The 20616-nt window shown below is 48.3% G+C and overlaps 1 protein-coding gene across 10 annotated transcripts in view; it reads right to left on the bottom strand.

Moving 5' to 3' along the window:
• The window catches only part of MSI2 (musashi RNA binding protein 2), a 427746-nt gene that overhangs the window by 60490 nt on the left and 346640 nt on the right, over window positions 1-20616 (bottom strand). For all 10 annotated transcript variants that reach the window (XR_008679738.2, XM_055386794.2, XM_055386792.2 and 7 more), the window contains one exon: window positions 8016-8130. Coding sequence is in view for 9 of the 10 variants with exons in the window: in XM_055386794.2 (XP_055242769.1) it covers window positions 8016-8130 (115 nt within the window). In the remaining variant the exon portion in view is untranslated. The remainder of the gene's footprint in view (window positions 1-8015; window positions 8131-20616) is intronic.

Below are 20616 nucleotides of genomic sequence, written 5' to 3' on the forward strand. Positions count from 1 at the left end.
AGAAAAGCATGGTCAAGTTCACCCCAACTTTGGGTCTCACCCCACTCTTCCTGGACACATCAATACTATAGTCTCCCAAACCACAAAGATGAGAATTCGGCATCTGCCAGAGCGGGGGATCTTATCTCCACCCCCAATCGCCGAACATCCTCTAGGTCAGGCAGATGAAATCATAAATTTATAATACAACATTACTTCAATTTTCCTCTTCATTTACTGCTGTGCAGCCCAGCTCTGCTCGAATGGTTCACAGCCCCAGCCACACGGGGGAAATTGGCTGGCTGCATATCAATAGCACATTACAGCAGACCCGTGCAGACGCTCCATCAAGCCACATTACGGCGGGATGACCCAGCCACCACTTCCATTAGCAGCCTGGCCCCTCCCACACTGGCCACTGCACAATTTATTTGCTCCAATACTCTGGACGCCTGATCAATCCCACAGTAATTATCTCTTGTCACTAAAGTCAAAAAAAATCAAGGCTTCTGCCAGGGTGACCACCTCTCTTGCAGATCGGCTTTCCATTGCAGAAGCAAAAATACAGAAATCAACAATAGAATTTGGATTTGCCAGTGAGCTCATTTTGAGGCCCCATTTTGGGGATGCTGACAAAGTTGTCAAAACTGTGGTTCTGGTTCTAGATCTTTGCCGCAACCCTAGAGATGTTTCCCTTCTAGACGGGTCCATGACTCATCTTCTCCTGGGCTCTGTTACTCAGCTACTCAGAGTCATGGAAAACGGCTCCCACCAGGCCCCAGACTTGAAAGAGACAAGAGACAGGGCTGTTTATCCAGGGAACTGCCAGAGTGTGACATATCTGCTGCGTGATGTTTAGAGCACTGCCTGGGGCACCTCATCGGCTCCATGAGGTCTGCAAACAGACTGAACACCAAGTGCCAAGAGTCCTTCCTAGGCAAGGACGTGAAGGCTAAAGTCTACAAAGATGCTTTGCCCCCAGAATCACCCTGAGTTGCAGGGGCTCCTCCAGACCTGCGCCGTCCAATTTAAATTTAATTCAAATTATCTAAAATGAAAGCTCCAGTTCCTCATTCGTAAAAGCCACAACTCAAGGGCTCAGCAGCCACCGTGCACAGGAGGCTAGTGATATTGGCTAGTGCAGACAGGACCTTCCCTCCCTTGCAGGAAGTTCTATTGGACTGCACTGCTCTACAGGGACAATGAAGAGCTGAATTCTGAGTTTCCTCTGTCCAGCAGGAAGCGGCTAAACAAAGGAACACTTCCTTGACAATAACCTAAACAGATATTTTTGGGAAAGCCAGATCCCCGTCGAAATTGAGTGTAGATACGTGGTTTTAAGTTCCAGCCAATCTCCAATCTTTTGATCTGTTAGTGAATGCCAGCAGATTACAGCTTCCTAGTCCCTGTTCTCAACGATACTTTTTTTTTTTTTGCCCACATTTCAGGGGGCTTAATGTCCGGGAACACTGAGTCAGGACTTCACGGGGGGCTTCTCAGTACAACTGCACCTAAGAATGCTCTTGGCTAACGTGCTTTAGCTGATCACCAGCATCTCTTCGTTTCTGGGCCTGCTAGGGTGAAGCTTTTCTTTGAGGGCTCAGCAATGTGCTATTTCTCTAACACTCGTATCAGCATGTTAAATAAACAGCATGTGCCCAACGAGGCCAAGAAAGTTAAAGGCAGTGGGATTATGTGGCAGAGAAGGCTCAGAGAAATAAAATACATCAACAATCATCATGTGTTTGCTTTTAAGTTCACCTTCATTAAGAAAAATGAAAGAGATTCTGTCACATTGAGCTGGATAACTGTGGGCACTTCTTGGTGCCGCAAGGCAGTGCCACAAAGTCTGAGGGGCTGCACAAGACCATTTCTGTTTTTTTGTTTGTTTGTTTTTGAGATGGAATCTTGCACTGTCACCCAGGCTGGAGTGCAGTGGTGTGATCTTGGCTCACTGCAACCTCAGCCTCCCGGGTTCAAGTGATTCTTCTGCCTCAGCCTCCCGAGTAGCTAGGACTACAGGCATGCGCCACCATGCCCTGTTAATTTTTGTATTTTTAGTAGAGATGGAGTTTTCACTATGTTGGCCAGGCTAGTCTCTAACTCCTGACCTCAGGTGATCTGCCCGCCTCGGCCTCCTGGGATTATAGGCATGAGCCACTGCACTGGCCTGCAAAAGACCTTTCCTAAGAGTCTTAGGTGACTCTGGTTTTGTTGGGAGACCTGGCCTAAGGATAACCCCTCCTCTTCTCTTCTACATTCCTTTTAAGGAATTCCCATTGGGTTGATTATTCTGTGATTCTGTCAAACGCTGTAAAAGCTAAAACCAAAACAGGTGTAGGTTTTCCCCAAGGATGTCTGCAGCCATATCAACAGAGATCAAGATAGAATAACTGTGCAACTATATGCTTATCAGCCTCCCTCTGAAGAGACCACCCAGAGTATGGAGAAAATCTTAAATGATATTTAAAAATTAGTTCCACAGTGTTCGAGTCATTTACAGACCAGTGTGCTGGTTGTCTCAGACTCCTCACTAGAATGTCAGCTCCCTGAAGTCAGAGACTTAGTTTTCTGCTGCATTTTCAGCATCCAGAACAGTGCCTGGCACTTAGTAGGTACTCAGTTAATAAATATTTGTTGAATGAATGAATTTTAATGTTTTAATGGTTTATAGTCTCACTTCTAAAAAATCCCTAGAAGTGCTATTTATTTTTCCACTCTTTCAATAATAAAAGTTTAAATCATGGAAACCTCATCTAATTTCATTGGTTAGTTAACTTTAAGAAAATGTTTTTCTGCATGAGTCAAGTTCATCAGCCAGATTGCTGTTGGTGAGGATGGTAGTGCTTCCAGGACTAATATGCAGGCATAGTGCTCGGTGGAGATGGTGACCCATGTAACTGATGGGGTCATGTCAGGCCATCCTACCAAAAGATTTGACTCTGCCTGACGCTACACTACCACTTTCGAGGGAAGAAGCAAGAAGAAAGAGAAACAGTCTTTGATGACAGAGTCAAGGGCTTCCATCACAGCACAGCAAATGGCAGTCTCCTCGCTTAGAGAGTCCATAGACCCAGAGGGCCAAGCTGGGCCAATGGGCAAAACAGAGGGCAGCCCAGGGAGTTCCCAGTGGGTGCATTACAGAGGGCTCAGAAGGAGGCTCTGTGATGGCTGGGGAGGCCTGTATCTCCTCAGATACAACTTGACACTGTATCTGATTCATCCCTTCTGCCTGGACCTCTGGCTGAGCTGGTTCCTGGCTGAAGGACACATTTTGGGACATCTTAGGAGACCCTGCTCAGTGCATATGGATGGCCTCATCACAGTCACTGGGAAATTCAGGAGGGCCCAGGGCTGATGAGGCCTAGAATCCAGCACACAGATCTTTGTCAGAAGGTGGCTACTCAAGAATAATCCAAACTCCTTGGGCTGGGAGTCCACAAGGAGAAAGAGGCCGCAGTTGCCAAAGCACAGGTCACATTCGTGAGTCTAGCTAGGTTCTCAGCCTTGGGTGGTAAGGAAGTCCAAGTGGTAGGGCTTCCTACTGCCTTGTTAATAACAACTCCCAGCTTGAGTACATGCTACGATACCTTGTTGATTTGAAGACACACATCTTTTCCACACTGTAACTTCTCTGAAAGTGGGATCTATCTTGCAGCCAATGTGATAAGAAAGCATTATGCGGTTTAATTAATAGCATATTTTTTCTTTCTGAAGAGTACATGAACATACATCTTACTAGCCATGGCATCTCAGATTAGACTAAATACAGCATTTACCAGGCAAGATACAGTTTCATTTATCCCTGAACAACCCCATGAAGTAAGATTATTACCCCATGGGTAGGATAAATGAAAAACAGAGAGGCTAAGCCACTTGCCCCAAATCACACAGCTGATAGAGTGAAGAGTCCAGGTCTGCTGATTCTGAAGTCCCAAGCTCTTGTCTCTGGACCACATGGCCTCCCTTGCTGGAGCCCTGCTCTGGCTAGGGCTGACCCCATCCATTCCATCCAAAGGGTTCTCTACTTGGTTAGAAGAAGACTAGTGCCTCTGTGACCTGGGGTTGGGCTGGATAGGGTCTGGGGTTAGGCACAACCACAGCTACAGCAGGCAAAAGGCAAAGGCCTTCAGCAGCAGGGTGGGGCTGTGGAGGTTATAACTCAAGAACAATAGGCTCTGAACTGCAACAACATCTTTACCTAACAGCCCCTTCTTTACCGTGGCTTGGGGAAGTCATAACTTGAACTGTGAGTAGACGGGGGAAGAGCTGGGCAGATGAGTAAGCTCCTGGCAGGCATCACATATCCATCCCCCAGCGAGCAGGCGCTGTTCAGATGCTGTCCAGATAAGCGCAGGGACCAGTGCTGTCTCCTACCACCTCAGTAGGTGCTCTCAGGAAGGGGCCACTCGGGTCTGCCCACAAGCTGCAGGCAAAGCCAACCCTGGAGCCCCTGGGCCTGCCTCTCCCCACCTTCCCACACACACGAGGCCAGGCTCGTTGGCTCTCAAGGTCCCACAGTAGGGTCCTCGTGTTCCAAGCCTGTTTATTCCGAATGGAAGGCCCCTGCCTTACTCATCCTTCTCATTTCTGCTGAAATGCCACTTCCCTGATTCCTAAGACTGGCTTCCACTCCTCATGACGTGCTCTCCAACCACCCCCAGACTCTATGATGATCATCAGGCATCTGTGCAATTCATGTTACGCATCAGGCTCTCTGTATAGACCACAAGCTCGCTGAGGGCAGGAAGCACATCTGCTTGTGAAGCACTGTGTCCCAAGGCTACCCAGGGCTGGTCACGCAGCAGGTGCTCTTGACCCATGCCTCCTGCCCCGCCTCCCTACCTGTGTTCCCATGATGAAATGTTAGGTACCCTTCTGTTCAGGGATCCCTGCTTGGGTGATTATGGAGATGTGGGCCTGAGCCTTTGCTCGGAGTCTGGGAGGCTGAGCACTCTTTGCTCTTTGTCAACTGACAGGAGCTGAGCTGGCTCCGCTTCACACCTTTGCTTCTCCCAGATGAAAACCAGTTCCTTCTTCCCAGCATGCAGAGGGTACCAAGTTAGACTCAGAAAGGTGGGAAATTTCCTGAAGTTGGATCCTGAAGGTCTTCCATTTTATGCTGTAGGGCCTTTATGCTCATTTTAAATTCAAGACTCTAAAACCCAGTAGGTGGTAATAGGCTCAACTCTTTCTTATTTTTATTTTGCTTTTATTTATTTATTTTTTTAAGAGACAGCATCGCTGGGCGCAGTGGCTCACGCCTGTAATCCCAGCACTTTGGGAGGCTGAGGCGGGCGGATCACAAGGTCAAGAGATCGAGACCATCCTGGCCAACATGGTGAAATCCCGTCTCTACTAAAAATACAAAAATTAGCTGGGTGTGGTGGCGCACGCCTGTAATCCCAGCTACTCGGGAGGCTGAGGCAGGAGAATTGCTTGAACCCAGGAGGCGGAGGTTGCAGTGAGCTGAGATCGCGCCACGGCACTCCAGCCTGGCGACAGAGCTAGACTCCATCTCAAGAAAAAAAAGAGAGAGAGACAGGGTCTTACCATTTTGCTCAGGCTGGTCTTGAACTCCTGGGCTCAGGCAATCCTCCTGCCTCGGCTTCCCAAAGTGCTAGGATTATGGGCATGAGCCACCGGCCTGGCCCCCAACTCTTTCTTATTTTATATTTTTTCAGAAACAGGTCTTGCTATGCTCTATGCTGCCCCGGCTGTGGTGCAGTGGGTACTCACAGGCACGATCCCACTCTGATCAGCACAGAGTTTTGTGCTGCTTCATTTCCAACCTGGTCCTGTTCACCCTCCTTAGGCAACCTGATGTTCCTCCACTCCTAGGAGGTCACCATATTGATGCCAAATTTAGTGGGGACACCAAATCTGCACAGCCCAGAGTTCCTGGGCTCAAGCTTTCCTCCCGCACCAGCCTCCTGGGTAGCTGAGGCCATAGGTGCACGCCACCACACCCCACTAATGTTTATTATTATTATTATTATTTTGAGACAGAGTCTCACTCTTATTATTATTATTATTATTATTTTGAGACAGAGTCTCACTCTGTCACCCAGGCTGCAGTGCAGTGGCACAATCTTGGCTCACTGCAACCTCTGCCTCCTGGGTTCAAGCGATTCTCCTGCTTCAGCTTCCCAAGTAGCTGGGATTACGGGCACTTGCTGCAGTGCCCAGCTGATTTCTGTATTTTTAGTAGAGACAGGGTTTCACCATGTTGCCCGCGCTGGTCTTGAACTCCTGACCTCAGGTGATCCATCTGCCTCGGCCTCCCAAATTGCTGGGATTACAGGCATGAGCCATCATGCCCAGCCTAATGTTTATTATTTTTTGTAGAGAGGGGGTCTTGCTATGTTGCCCAGGCTGGCTCATAAACTCCTGGCCTCAAGCGATCCTCGTGCTTAAGCCTCCCGATTACAGGCGAGCACCACTGCACTCAGCTCAACTCTCCTTCTTTCAGGTTTGATTTCATCATTTAAAACTACCAGCTTAGAGTTTCTTTTGATATAAAACATAAAGACCTAATAAAAATTATTTTTTTAAAGGAGGAGCTAAGGAATTATCTTGTAGTGAACCAGGAAATAATTATCACTGATTTTTAAAATCACACTCTTATATATAGATATATTTAGTTTAGACTCTACCCTTTTCTATCAACTGGTGCATTCCCATATACCATACTGTTTTAGTTACTGTAGCTTTGTGTTACATTCTCACTGTTGGTCTTTTCTCATTCCTCCTTTTAAAAACATTTTCTCATTTATTCTCACTTGTTTCTTCTTCCAGGGATAAGTTTTAGAAACATCTGGCCAATTTAAAAAAATTACAATAGGATTTCTCTTTGAAACTCTGTTAAGCCTAAAAAATTCATATGAGGAGAATTAACATCATGGCCATTTTTAATATTCTCCTGGCATCTTTTTCTATTTCATAAAGTTCCTCAAAATAGTTTTACCTGCCCTTGTTATTTCCTCAGACAAGTAGATACAATTCTTTGTCAGACCACAAAATGTTTTATAAATTTAAAATTAAGCCAGAAGTGATTTAAACAGCAGCAAATCTGAAAATATAGAAAGGGCTTATCAAACAATGTAGAAGTGGGACTCTTAGCCAAACCAAATGAAAATCCATTAACACTAGACAGCTCATGTGCCTGAATGGAATTTTACCATTAACTACCATTTATCCCATTTAATTAGTATTTTCCTGACACACAATAACTTGCACTAAAATACCGTTCTCTCGCCTTTAAATTTCTAATTATTGTTGCGACCTACACCATTACGCATCTCCACTGCTTTCTCCATCTTTCATGCCATTTAAGCGGTAAGATTTTCAATTATCTACGCAGGACGGACAGAGATACCTTTAAGGAAAGGGGCATAATATGCAACTCAATTTCTCTAAAAGCCAGGAGAAATCATTTTTAGTCAGAACAAACACACTTTGTCTTTCATCTTTTTTTTTTTTTTTTTTGGCAAATAAAGAGTAAAAGAGGCTATTTAAAACATCCATTTAAATGCAAATTTTGATATCCCAAGAGAAAAATGTTAATCATTTAAATAGACAGGATTATCGCCCACCCTTGCCACTTCCCTCCTCTCCCAAGTTTTAGAAAATGTAGCCTTAGCCCACACAAGTCAAGTCAGCCAGGAGTCCTTATATCTTAAGAACTCCCACTCAGATGAGAGGGCTAAGGCAGATAGAGGGGGACTTTTCCTTCTTTTGAGGAAGGAGATGGAAAAGAGAGAAAATAGTCTAACACATCCTATAAGCCAGGCATGGGGCAAGATTATAAATACAAATACACACACACACACACACACACACATGCACACACACACACCCACACTTAATCATCACAACTGTCTTGGAACGGGGAATTATCATACTCATCTACAGACAAGGAAACTGAGGCTTAGAAAGGTGAAGCAGTTTGCCCCACTGGTAGGTGACCCAATTGGGAGTAGAGGCCTCCATAGCCCTCCCAGTCCATGGTGATCTGCGGTCCTGTCCAGACTCACCCAGCATCCCCATGCCAAGCATGAACGCGTCCATGGTGTAAGGCAGTCCCCGGGCCCGGCCTCTTGTCCCAGGTGGGAACATGACTTCTTTCGGCTGAGCTTTCTTACATTCTACCTGTTAAACAGAAAGGCGAACAAATGAGATGCAAATGAATTCCACGTAAATGTCAAATGCAGAACCTGTCTGGTTATGAGCTAAGTTATTTTTAGCCTTGCTCCTTACCCACTGTAAAAATAGCCATGCCGAGTAAATGGCCTGCAAAATAAATACTTAAGAAAACACACCACTTGTGCAAATCCTGCTTCGGAAAAACCTACAAGGATGAAACTGGGTTCTGGAGGGGCGGCAAGGACGTAAGCTGAAGATATACACACAGATTGAAGCTCAGGCTGACGCTCCTGCAGAAAGCATGACAGATAAGGAGGCAGACAATGGCTGTTGGATGTGTCTGTGAATAATAACAATAGCAATAATAATAATCCCTCAGGATTTTTCAGCCCTTTACACATTTACAAATGCCCCTGACATTCTCTCAGGCCAGTGACTCTTCATGCCAGGCCATCTGATTCAGACTCTTATTAAACAGACAGACCACTTAGCCTTAGCTCCAGTTCACAGATGAGAAAACAGAGCACAGAAGTTTTGTGTTGGCTGGGCGTGGGGGATCATGTTGTAATCCCAGCACTGTGGGAGGTGGAGGCAGGTGAATCAGCTTGAGCCCAGGCGTTTCAGATCAGCCTGGCAACATGGTGAAACCCCGTCTGTACTAAAAAAATACAAAAAACTAGGCAGGTGTGGTGGCACACACCTGTAGTCCCAGCTACCTGGGAGGCTGAGGTAGGGGGATCACCTGAGTCTGGGAGGTCAAGGCTGCAGTGAGCCATGATCACGCCACTGCACTCCAGCCTGGGTGACACAGCGAGACCCTGTCTTAAACAAAACAAACAAACAAACAAAAATTCTTGTGCAACATGCTGAAAGCCCTCCCCAACAGGTTCAGGCCTACAAACCAGATCTTTAGAATTTCTAGGTCAGCAATGCCGCATTTCCACAAAACCTACACCACCACCAGACTCCTGAGGGAAGTAATAAGATTAAACACTGATTCTGTTCATCTGGATTACTAGTTTCTCATTTGCAGCTACATTTTCAAGTGGTTGCTAATCTCCCCTTTCTGTTTCCCTTCTGACTCTAAAATTTCTTCATGCTAATCTGCTTGTATACCCAGAGGTCACTTACTTAATAACCTTAACTATGCGAACTATAAACCTCAGGGAATGAGTAAAACTGTGGCCCTCAGAAGCTCCTTCACTGTTTTACCAGAGCGCCTTAGGCCTGTGCTTATTAGCACTTATTTGCTTTTTGTTTCCAGAGAAATTTAACAAGCATTGTTAGCCAGTAATCAATCCCACTGCTGATGAAGATGGGATGTTGCAGGGTAAGGCACGGATGCTTTTAACAGCCAAAAGAAACAGCATGACCGCCTGATAGTGACGGAGAAAAGACAAGAAACAGGTATTTTATTTAAAGAGCAGTCTGGGCCATATGGTATAGGAGCAAAAGCTCTACATAGTTCAACAGCTGCTGAGGTATCACTGTAACACAGAAGATTACTATTGTTCACAGGTGTGCCTGAGATATCAAGAACAAGTTAAACTGTGTGCAATATACATTGTTTAAACAGAGACCTCTAGGCCGGACGCAGTGGCTCACACCTGTAATCCCAACACTTTGGGAGGCTAAGGCAGGCAGGCAGACTGCTTGAGTCCAGGAGTTCGAGACCAGCCTGGCTATCGTGGCAAAACCCTGTCTCTACTAAAAATATCAAAACATTAGCCAGGTGTGGTGGCATGCTCCTGTAATCCTAGCTACTTGGGAGGCTGAGGCAGAAGAATCACTTGAACCCGGGAGGTGGAGGGTGTAGTGAGCCGAGATCGCACCACTGTACTCCAGCCTGGGCGACAGAGCGAGACTCTATCTCAAAAAATAAAAAAAATAAATAAAACGAAAATAAAAAAGGAACCTCTATGGGTTATCCATTTTGGAGATACTCGCATCCCAAATACTTCAATCAAAAAATATTTTAGTGCTCAAGGTTAGGGGGATGCTATAATTATCTAAGATATAAGTCACCTTTCTTCAAAGACACCAGACAACAGGTATTACTCTTGCTCCTTCAAGAATAACCACAAATGCCTTAAAAAGTGGACAAAATGGTTCAACATTCATGACTAATATGCTTAATACAGAGTTCTATAGATTAAAAGAGATGAGCATCCCAAAAGAGACATGGGTAAAAGACAGGAGTAGACAATTCACAGACAGCTAATAAAGAACACATTCCCCAAGATGAAGCATATTTTTTGCCCACAGATTGACAGTGATGAAAGCATCGTTTGATGTAAGGGTTTCTGAGGGTATAGTGTGGAGGGGTGGAAATTGGCACGTATTTTTCTGGAGGGCAACCAGACACTACATCAAAAGCCATAAATTTATACATACACCTAGTAATCTTACCTCTAGGAATTTGCCCTACCGGAATTAGAATTTTTTTTTTTTAATAAAAGGAAATACCTAAAATATAGAAGAACAGGGAATTAGCTGAGTTTGGTTTATCCACACTGATTGAATGCTATGCAGCTATGAAAAAGTGTGTTGATAATAATCATGCACTGGTACTGGGAAACCCCTCAGTCCCAGGCAAACCAGGATGATGGGTTTCTTTAACTGCAAGTGGGAAAACAGCAAATGTCACTGACTTTTTGAAAAATAAACAAGTGCATATATCATATAGGGAAAAATACTGAAAAGACATACTAAAGTTGTCTTAGAATCACTGTTTTTAAATTTTAATTGGGCATTTTGCTAGTTATTTTCTAAGCTTTCTGCTAAGCAACAGGGAGCAGGTTTTTGTAAGATAATGCAATAGACTGTCACTGATAGGGCTATTAGAATATTGTCATTGCAGGTAGGGGGGAAAGGTGATTGAAAACAACAAACTCATCCAAATTGGCTCTTTTAGGTTTCTCTCCTAAGCCCAGGGGTGAAAACTGGCTTCAGGACTCCAGAAGAGCAGGCTGAGAAATCTCATTTGCATGAACCTGCCCCAAGCCTAGGAAGATGGGCGTGTCTCGCACAGGCAGACAGATAATTACCCAAAGCCAACACCAGCAAGGGGAATAATACCGCTAACCAGCTCACTTCCTAATAGCCCTATCGGTGACAATCTGCTGCATTGTCTTATGAAAACCTGCTGCCTGTTCCTAGGCAACCCGATCAACGCAAATCTCAGGTTTATACAATTTTCATTTAGGGAACATAAAGGTTAACTGACTGTAATGGGAGTGTTTTAAACAAACCCACCTACTCTTCCTCTCACTGAACAGGGCTGACAGCTCTGTTTAATTCTGCTCTGTCTTTGCTGCTGGTGGTTTGGGCAGCAATGACTGTCTGAGTGTCAACCACCTGCTGGGTCAACGGTGAGTGTTCCCCAAGGCCAGGGGCCATGGCACATACACTCTCCAGGGGACCCTGGCCTGTCCTGGGCATCTGAACGACAGGGGAAGGCAGCAGGTAACAGTTAACAGCAGGGAACCTGGCCTGCCTGCCCTGAAGGCCTCTTGAAAGACTTCTCAGGACCAGGAAGCCTGTCCAGTCCCCTCCACCCCCGAGACTCAGCCACTTAATTCAGTGACGCAGATGCGGAGGAACTCAACACGCCAGGCAAGTGCTAGGCTTTGGGGACCCAAAGATAAATAAGGAAAGCCTCTACCTCTCTGAGAGCTCTCATTGTATTGAAAAAGAAGAGGCTCTGACTGTCTTGTTCTCCTAAGATGAATGCAAGTACTCACACATCAACCTGCCCCTCGCTGCTTCTGCACTTGTTAGCCTCTCGAGCGTCTTGAGTTAGCCCACATCGGGTCACCTTCCCCTGCTGTCCTCCCCCAGGCCCTGCATAAGCCAGAGAGCTTGGCATGAACAACCCGGGTGACAGTCAGAACCCAAAAAGGGTAAAAAGTGGTCTATCTTTTCGGTTCTAGTCATGTACTTAGGCTATCTGGTCACATGCTCTGTTCCAGGTATCTACTGCTGAGCAACAAACTGCCTCCAAACTTAGTGGCTTTGAGCAACAATTTAATCATCCTTCCTCAGGGTTCTGTGGGGTGACTGGCTCAGCTGGGCTCTTGCTGGTGGTCTCATGGCGCTGTGGTCAGGTGGTGACTGGGGCTGAGGCCAGAGGAGGCCTCAACGAGGCTGGAGGCCCAAGATGGCTCCTCGCTCACATGGCAGGCAGCCACACTGGTTTGGCTGGGCCTGCTGATGGGGCGTCCACCATGGCTTCTCCATGGCGCCTGGTCTTGTCACAATATGGTGGCTAAGTCCCAAGAGGAAGTGTCCCAAGCACAAGCATTCCAACAGACTCAGGCAGAAGCTGCAAGGCTTCTTCTAACCTAGCCTTGGGACTCACAGTGTTCCCTCCCACACATTCTACTGGTGACACTGGGCCAGCCTAGAGTCCGTGTGGGAGGGGGCTCTAGGGATAATCTTTGGAGACCAACAACCACATGTGGTCGGTGAAGGGCAGTGAGCTGACAGGGCAGCAGCAGGAGGCACTCCTCACACTCTGGCTCTTGGCTGGCTGGGTCCTAGGGCTGCTCTCACCACAGGGCAGAGGGCAGGGCACGGGGACTCCCTTCCCACTGTAGCCCCACACAGGCCTGCCTGGCTCCCCATGGTCCTCTAAAACAAAACAAATGTGGTGCTCATGGGGACCAGGCCTCTTGCTGCAGGTATTTTGGCCCCACCTCCTAAGACTTCCCCTTGAGAAAGGCCCACCTCCCAGTCTCAGTCCTTGAGTCTCCTGCACCAACAGCTTCTCACAGTGGCTGCTGCTACTGCTGCTACTGTTTCAAACAGCAACTGACCAGAGCGGTCTATTCAAGGGGCAAGAAATGCAGTGAGATGTTCCATCTGACTGAGCACTTGTAAGAAGCCTCAGAGGCCACTGATGACCAACTGCTCATACCAGAAAGGCCAGGTCTCTGTTTTCAAAGTGCACAGCTGGCAATGCCACAAAACACTCCCAATACCAGGGATGTGCCAACACCCCCCACCCCAACAAAATTGATGGGATTTGTTTTGAAATTTTCTTCTCCCAATATGCTGCTTTGTTCGACAAACTGGCCTTAGAAGAGAGGGTGTGGCTTCCTCATAGTCCCCATGGTAATGGGTTCAGAATAATGACCTAACCCCTGGACACCTAGTCCCTGGACGCCTAGGGCAGTAGCATGTTCCTTTAGAGAACAAAACGAAGGCCTGATGGGAGTGTGGCCCCTGTGGTCACTAACACTCTTGTCCTTGCTGCCCACTGGGTTGGGTGCCTCCTCCCATCAGCATCCACAGCAACTCAGCAAGGAGGTTTGCAGTTTCTAACTTCTTACTCAGGAATCATTTCAAATTTACAGAAAAGTTGCAAGGAGAGTATCCTTTACCAGAATTCACCTACTGCTAACATTTTGTTACTTTTGCCTTATCATTTGCACACACTCCTGAGCCCTCTATATCTATATGTAGAATTTTTTTTTTTTTAGACGGAGTCTTGCTGTGTCGCTCAGGCTGGAGTGCAGTGGCGTGACCTCAGCTCACTGCAACCTCCGTCTCCCGGGTTCAAGTGATTCTCCTGCCTCAGTCTCCCGAGTAGCTGGGACTATAGGTGCACGCCACCACGCCCTGCTAATTTTTGTATTTTTAGTAGAGACAGGGGTTTCACCACATTGGCCAGGCTGGTCTCGAACTCCTGACCTCGTGATCTGCCCGCCTCAGCCTCCCGAAGTGCTGGGATTACAGACGTGAGCCACTGCACCTGGCCAGGATTTTTTTTTCATTTGAAAGTAAGTTGGTGTGCATTTCCTAAACACGAGGGCATTTTCTTACGTAATCATAGCACAGTTATCAGTCTCAGTACGTTTAACATTAATACAATACTTTACCTTCCATATGCTTGTTTTGCCAGCGGACCCGATAATGACCTTTATAGCTATATATCCGTCCCACAGAGCAGGAAACTGAGGCTCAGACTCAGACATCTAACCTGTGGTCCAGACCCAGTACCTGTGTGCAGGGCTGGGATGTTAATCCCAATCTGCCTATAGCCCCAGCCCAAGCCAGGAGAGTGGGTGCTGTGGCCCTGCGTTACACCCTCTCCCTAGCGGGGAATGCTTAGCACTGGCTTTCAGAGGAGGTGCTGGAGCTTCTGCAAGAACAGCTTCCCTGCAGCTACTATGAGTGGCCACTCCTCCCCAGTGGATCTGAAGCCCTTGCAAAGGTAAGCTCGCTGCCCTGGCATCATTGGGGACGGTGGCTGGCAGTCTGAGGAGTATGCCAAGCTTTGGGAAGTAAAGGGCTTTTGTTTTTCCCTGGTCTCTGTACAAAAGAACCCAGTCAGCACGCGGCCTTGGGGCCCAGAGGGAAATCCAAGCCCTGGACCTGTGGCCTTGATGTACCATCCAGGACAAGGAAAGCCTGTTTGGCCTGAAGAGGCCAGTGTTTGCAGTTTCATTTCTCACTCCAAACAGGTCGTGTCTGAGACTGTTTAGTCCTCCAGCGGGAGAGGCCTATTTCAATGGATAAAATTCCCCAGTGCTCAGGTATCAACCTTGACCGTCTGACTGTCTGGCTAACAGAAATTGGAGGGGAGCAGAGGGAGGAAAGGGCTCAGGAGCAGAGGAGGTCCTGCAGCTTCTAGGGTGGGTATCTGTCCTTCTGTGGCGTTTCCTAACAGACATAAGAGGCCTGACCTGGTCTTGCGCCTGATCAGCTTGACCTCTTCCCCAGCCAGGTTCTGGTGGGTTTGAGGCCAACATTGTTTCTCTGAAGATCCTCACCTCCGGCCATTAGGCCCTGAGCCCTGCCCAGGGAGATGGTGAAGAGGAGGGGAGATGCTACTCAAGTGTAAAGTGTCTTGCCTAGAGCCTGACAGCTACACACATCTTGCTACTGAGGCAGGAGGGGTGAGCTTGGCCTCCAGAGACCACATGTCACACACACCTCCCTGCACAGCCCTCCTTTGCCATCCAGTGGCCACAGCCTTTTTTCTTCCTGGTCACTGCTCTCCTGCCCCCTCTGCCAATCACAAGCCTTTCTGGAGACCCCACAAAAAGCAGGACATTTTGTAAGGCTCTTGCAGGTTTATAATCAAGATTCGGGGAGACCCACCCTCAAGGAACTTGCAAAGCAAGGAAGATAAACACAAAACAAGCCCTTGATCAGAGTTCAACTCTCCTACTGTGTACCTGCACGGCACCTGGCCCTGAGTCAGCCTCACAGCAGAACGAACGGGGCCCACGACAAAAAGACGACAAGGGGTCCTTTGACCAACAATGACTAGGATTTGCAAGACGGCAACAAAGAGCAGAGCATTAGACCAGCGTGGGGGCCTCTGAGGACAGGGCCAAGCGACGGCTCAGGCCTTACACCCAGGAAGCTGGCACTGCTGAGAGAGAGCTGTTGAATGCGTTGGAGAAAGAGGCTATGATGTAACAAGGAGAGGGGGTGGAACCCACCTAGGGGAGGTGGAGTGGCCCGGGGAGAGAAACGCAGGAACCTCGGCTGCCCTCCATGTGCAGCTCCCACTTGAGATGGGTGTGTCACCATCACTCCTGCGTGAGCTTCAGAGAGCCAGGTCACCTCTACTCAGTTCTAACATCTGCTCCAGGGTTTCAATTCCATCTTGTTGCTCTTCTTGCCCAGGGCCAGAGGCCAAGATGGATTCCTGACTAGCGTGAGTATGTGGCCAGGTGAGGGCAAGGCCTTAAGAAGCCAATAAGGGGCTAGGGGGTTGGTGAGGCAGCAATTGCACCCCTGTAAATCCTGGCAGCTGTGCTGGGAAGCCCTAGTCCTTCAATCTGGCAGGGGAAGGGTCCCTAATCACTCTGCAGTCCTTTTCCCTCACTGGTACAAGCCCTTCTGCCCTTTGCAAACTCAGGTAGTCACATAGTTGGGATATTTGTCTCCGCCCAAATCTCATGTTGAAATGTACTCCCCAGTGTTGGAGGTGGGGCCTGGTGGGAAGCCTCTGATTCATGGGGGTGGATCCCTTGTGAATGGTTTGGGCCACCTGCTTGGTGATGAGTGAGCTCTTACTTGGAGTTGCTTAAAAATGTGTGGCACCTCCCTGCACTCTCTCACTTGCTTGCACCTGCTTTCACCAAGCGACGTGCCTGTTCCTACTTTGCCTTCCTCCATGAGTAAAAGCTCCCTGAGCCCCCTCCAAAGAAGCCTAGCGATGTTGGCACCATGCCTGTACAACCTGCTGAACTGTAAGCCAACTAAACTTCTTTTTTAAATTAATTACCCAGTCTCAGGTATTTCTTTATAGCAACACAAGAACGGCCTAACACAGAGAGGCTTCCCAGCTGGTCACTGTGGATACTGGAAAGTGAGCGGAAGAGACCCTCCCTCCTCCCTTCTCAGACATCATAATCAGGCACTGTCCTTGTGGACAGGGACCAGCGTGTGGCCAAGCACCAGGGGATCTACTTGTAAATGATAACTTTTCTTGTTCTACGCAAAAAGGTCCTCATGGATGTGGGACCTGCCCATGCAGTCTACAGAGGAAGGGGTTACTGTGCAAACGGAAATGGAGCTGCCAGCTTCCATAGGGAAAGGCAGGCAGCAGGAATGTCTACCTTCCAGGACACATGCATGTTATAAATGGCCCAGACCTGTTTGCAAAAGGCACTGAGAGACCTATTAGATTTATAATCTTGACTCAGGAGGGTTACTCTGGGGAGGAAGGCACACACTGTTTATTGAGTGCTATCCATAACTAGGCACAGCCACAACATCCTTGTAATTTTCATATATTACATAACATATACACATAATGGATATAAAGCACAGTGCCTGGCACACAGAAGTCCTCAAAGAATGTCCATGGTTGTCAACTCCCTCATTGCATGGAGCCTCATTTCCTCTGTGCGATGGCCTTACCCGCCTCGTAGTTACAGCAGAAAAGGACACAGAGGTTCTAAGGAATGACTTGCCCAAGGTCACAAAGCACAGTCAGAATTCAATCATAGACCCCCAGCTTCAAAACCCCTGCTCCCTCCTCTGGGTCTCTGGCTGCCAGCCACCCCATCACCCCACCTCACACAGCCCTTCCCCACACTCTCCACCCAACCCTCAAGGCCTATCTGGGTCTAGTTCACAAAGCCTTTCCCAATGCTAGCTTCCACAGCTGATCTCCTTACCACTTCCAGAATTAATTTCATCCATTGTTTCCTCTGCTCAGTGTTTTATTACAATCAGTGATGGCAAAGTAAAATAGGTCATAAACCAAAAATAAACATTAAGCATCTACTATTTACCAAGCAGCGGCTGGGTGTGGACACAGAAATGAATGTGGCTGAGATGTGGCTCTTCCCTCAGAGGTCCTCAGAATCTGGGCAATGGGTAGAGAGGAGCTAGTCCCCAATATCGCCTGAGATGTACCCCAATAACTGCAGCCCCCACCCTGCCCAGATCTGCGAGTGGGTGCCTCCTAGTCTGTTATACGGCAGTCTAGCCTGGGGCTAAGGCTCCTGGCTTTAAATCTCTGTTCCACTTGCCCGCTGAGCTGAGACCAGCTGACTAACTTCTTTGCACCTCAATTTTCTCATCTCTAAAACAGTGACAGCTGTGCCTACCCCATAGGGCTCTCGGAGCTAATCCTATAAAGTGCTTGCACTGGATAAAGTTGGTTGAGTCACACCTTGCCCTCTCCACATGGAGCCTAGGTGAGTGCCTTTGAAGGTGATGAAGTCAGGTCACATCTGTGTTCACTGAAATCCCAGAATGGGGAGTGAAGAGGAAGAGAGAGAGGAGCAGCCTCCCCAGCACAGCAGATTCTTAGCACATAGTCATTGCTTTTCTCCCTAACCCTCCCTGCACCTGTCGGCCAGGTAGGTCCCATCTCCCTGCTTTCATCAGCAGGATGTGCAAAGAGAGCTTCCCAGGCCGCACTATTTGGGGAAAAAGCTGATGGTGGCAGCAGCAGCTGTCCTCCTTTTCATTTCTGGGAACCTGCAAGGGCATTTCAAAGTGGAAAGAAACCTCAGCCTCCAGCAGGTGCTCAGGTTCTGCCACAAAGCTGGAGGAGTGCTTACCCCAGGGCACGATGGGCTGGGCCAGAGGCCCTACGTGGGGCCTAACTTCATTTATTTAAAAGAGGGAGAAAATAAAAGGTATGGCTTGAGCCTTCTTTTCTAGGCAGAGGCAGCTGAAAGAAGAGGGCAAAGGAAGAACCAGGGACAGAACTCCCAGGCCCTGGGGAAACTAGAGTGAAACTAGAAGAGAAATTGGCAAGAGTCCAGGCAAGAGCCACGCTACTCTGGGCTTGGTCTCTGCAGCTGCATACGGGCGCAGACTGTTCATGCCCTGCCTTCTGCGCGGGGAAGAGGCAGAAGAGAAGGGGGAGCAGCCCCTCCTAGTGGTCTCCATGCTCCCCTCTCATGACCCTGCGCCCTGGGGGTGGAGTACGGGGACGCTGGTGGCAGCACGTTCAGAAAAGCCCAGAGGCACTGGGTGCTGAGATACTGAGGAGACAGACCACTGCCCTCCCTGGCCCTGCCTACACTGACATCGCCAGAGGACAGATGAAGGGCAAGCGAACCACTCACGCAACTGGGAGGCCACTCCCTGCAGGCCAAATTACTTCTGCCTAAAGAGCAACAAACATTTACCACCGAACCACCCGGCCTCCCCCAACACACTAATCACTCTGCTCTCATTAACACAGCCTGTACACAAACAGCATGTGCACGCGCTTGCGTGTGTGATACGTGGGGGGCAGGATCTCTCCCTCTCCCACGTAAACACCAGATTCATTTATTAAATGCCTCTCTGGCATTTCCTTTTTTGCCTTCATCCTGCTTGTTTAATATTGCATTTGACATTCTCATTTTATAAATGGCAACAGAAGCAGAATGGATGGCTAAAATTAGCTTACGAGTGAGAATGATGCTACAAATAGGATTGTGAATACAGAAGCCTAGTTAATTCCACCCACATTACCCGCCCCCCTCCCCACACACAAATACACCCACCACTTTTGGGCTGGTTCCCGACTGAGCTGTCTTCAGGGCTGAGGAGGAGCAGCTGGAAGGAGTGGGGGGTGAGCCAATCACTGGGCACCTTGCCAGGTGGCAGGGCCCAGAAGCCGACCCTAGCCTGGGGCTGGCCTCCATGGATGGGCTGGTCACAGCACCGCAGCCCTGAGTCCAAGAGGACAGCTCAGGACCCTCCTCCCTTCTTATCCTTCTGCCCTTCCTTCCCCAGAATCCCCTGTTCCGAGTCAATCCCCCAGGTATGCCCTGGGCTGAAGGGTAGCAGGCCTAAGATCTCAGTAGGCTTTGCTTTTTCTGGAACCTTCTTAAAGAACGAGTCAGGTGAAGAGTGGGACTCAGCTTTTCTGGGACCTAGACAATCACATCTCTTGGTTCCTCCTGCTTTGGGAGGTGCACCACCTCCTTTCCTAGGACCATCCCCAGAGGCACTGAGAGTGCCCACCTCATACTCTCCATCCCTGCCCCGTAGGCTCGGGACCCAGTCCTGCCCAGGTCCTGCACCACTTGCATTTTACTGACTTATAATCTGCTGAGGACCTCCTTACCTGCTAACTCTTTATTTGCTCAGTAAAATAATTCTAAGAATGATGACAATGATGACAGTGGTGAAAAAATCTATCACTCTGATAGAGAGCGTGCCATGGCCTGGCTCTGTTCCAAACCCCTTACAAGTCTTAAGTCACAGCACTCTCCGAGGTAGGCACTACCACAACCTGTTTTACAGAAAGGGGGACCACAGAGCCGAAACACAGAAGTAACTTGCCCAAGGCCACAAAGCTGGGAAGTGGAAGGGGGTTCAGCACTGAGGACTTGAGGCACCCTCTACCAGGAAGGCCTCCCTGGTTGACAGCACCCTGTTCTGACCATTGTGTCACTCCCCACCTGGGGGCTCCCCCAAAGAATGAAGGCACTGATACTTTCCACAGGCTGCTATCCCCAAACTCTGTGCCTGTTTGGGGCACCCCCTTTCTACTCTGCCCCTAATAATGTGTGCTCGATAGTGAAACTGGCTGACCATTTGGCTAAATGCCTTTCATTGGACCCCTGTAGACAAGGAGCACCCTGACTGGGCCTGCTCTGAGCTAGATTAGTTTAGTCCAGGAGTCAACAAACTGTGGCCAGCAGGCCAAACCCAGCTGCCATGAGTTTTTGTAAATAAGCTTTATTTGAACACAGCCACGCCCCTTCATTTATATATTGCCTGGACTGTGTTTGTGCTACAATGGCAGGGCTGAGTAGATGTGACAGAGACTCTCTGGCCCGTTACAGAAAATTTGCTGGCCCCTGGCTTAGGCCCAGTGGGGGAAACTTGAAGTTATCAAGGGCTGATTCCTTCAAGGCTACCCGATTACATACCCTACAACAGAACAGGCCGAGACCTCCAGGTATCAAATCAGAGCTTTATATAAGCTGCAAAAGGCAGCCATCCTCAATCTTCTGATTTCCCACAGGAGCAAACTGGTGCAGACAGGTAGGGCACTCGCCTGTGGTTACA

Source organism: Gorilla gorilla, chromosome 4 (genome assembly GCF_029281585.2).
Source record: "Gorilla gorilla gorilla isolate KB3781 chromosome 4, NHGRI_mGorGor1-v2.1_pri, whole genome shotgun sequence".
Taxonomy (NCBI): Eukaryota; Metazoa; Chordata; class Mammalia; order Primates; family Hominidae; genus Gorilla; species Gorilla gorilla.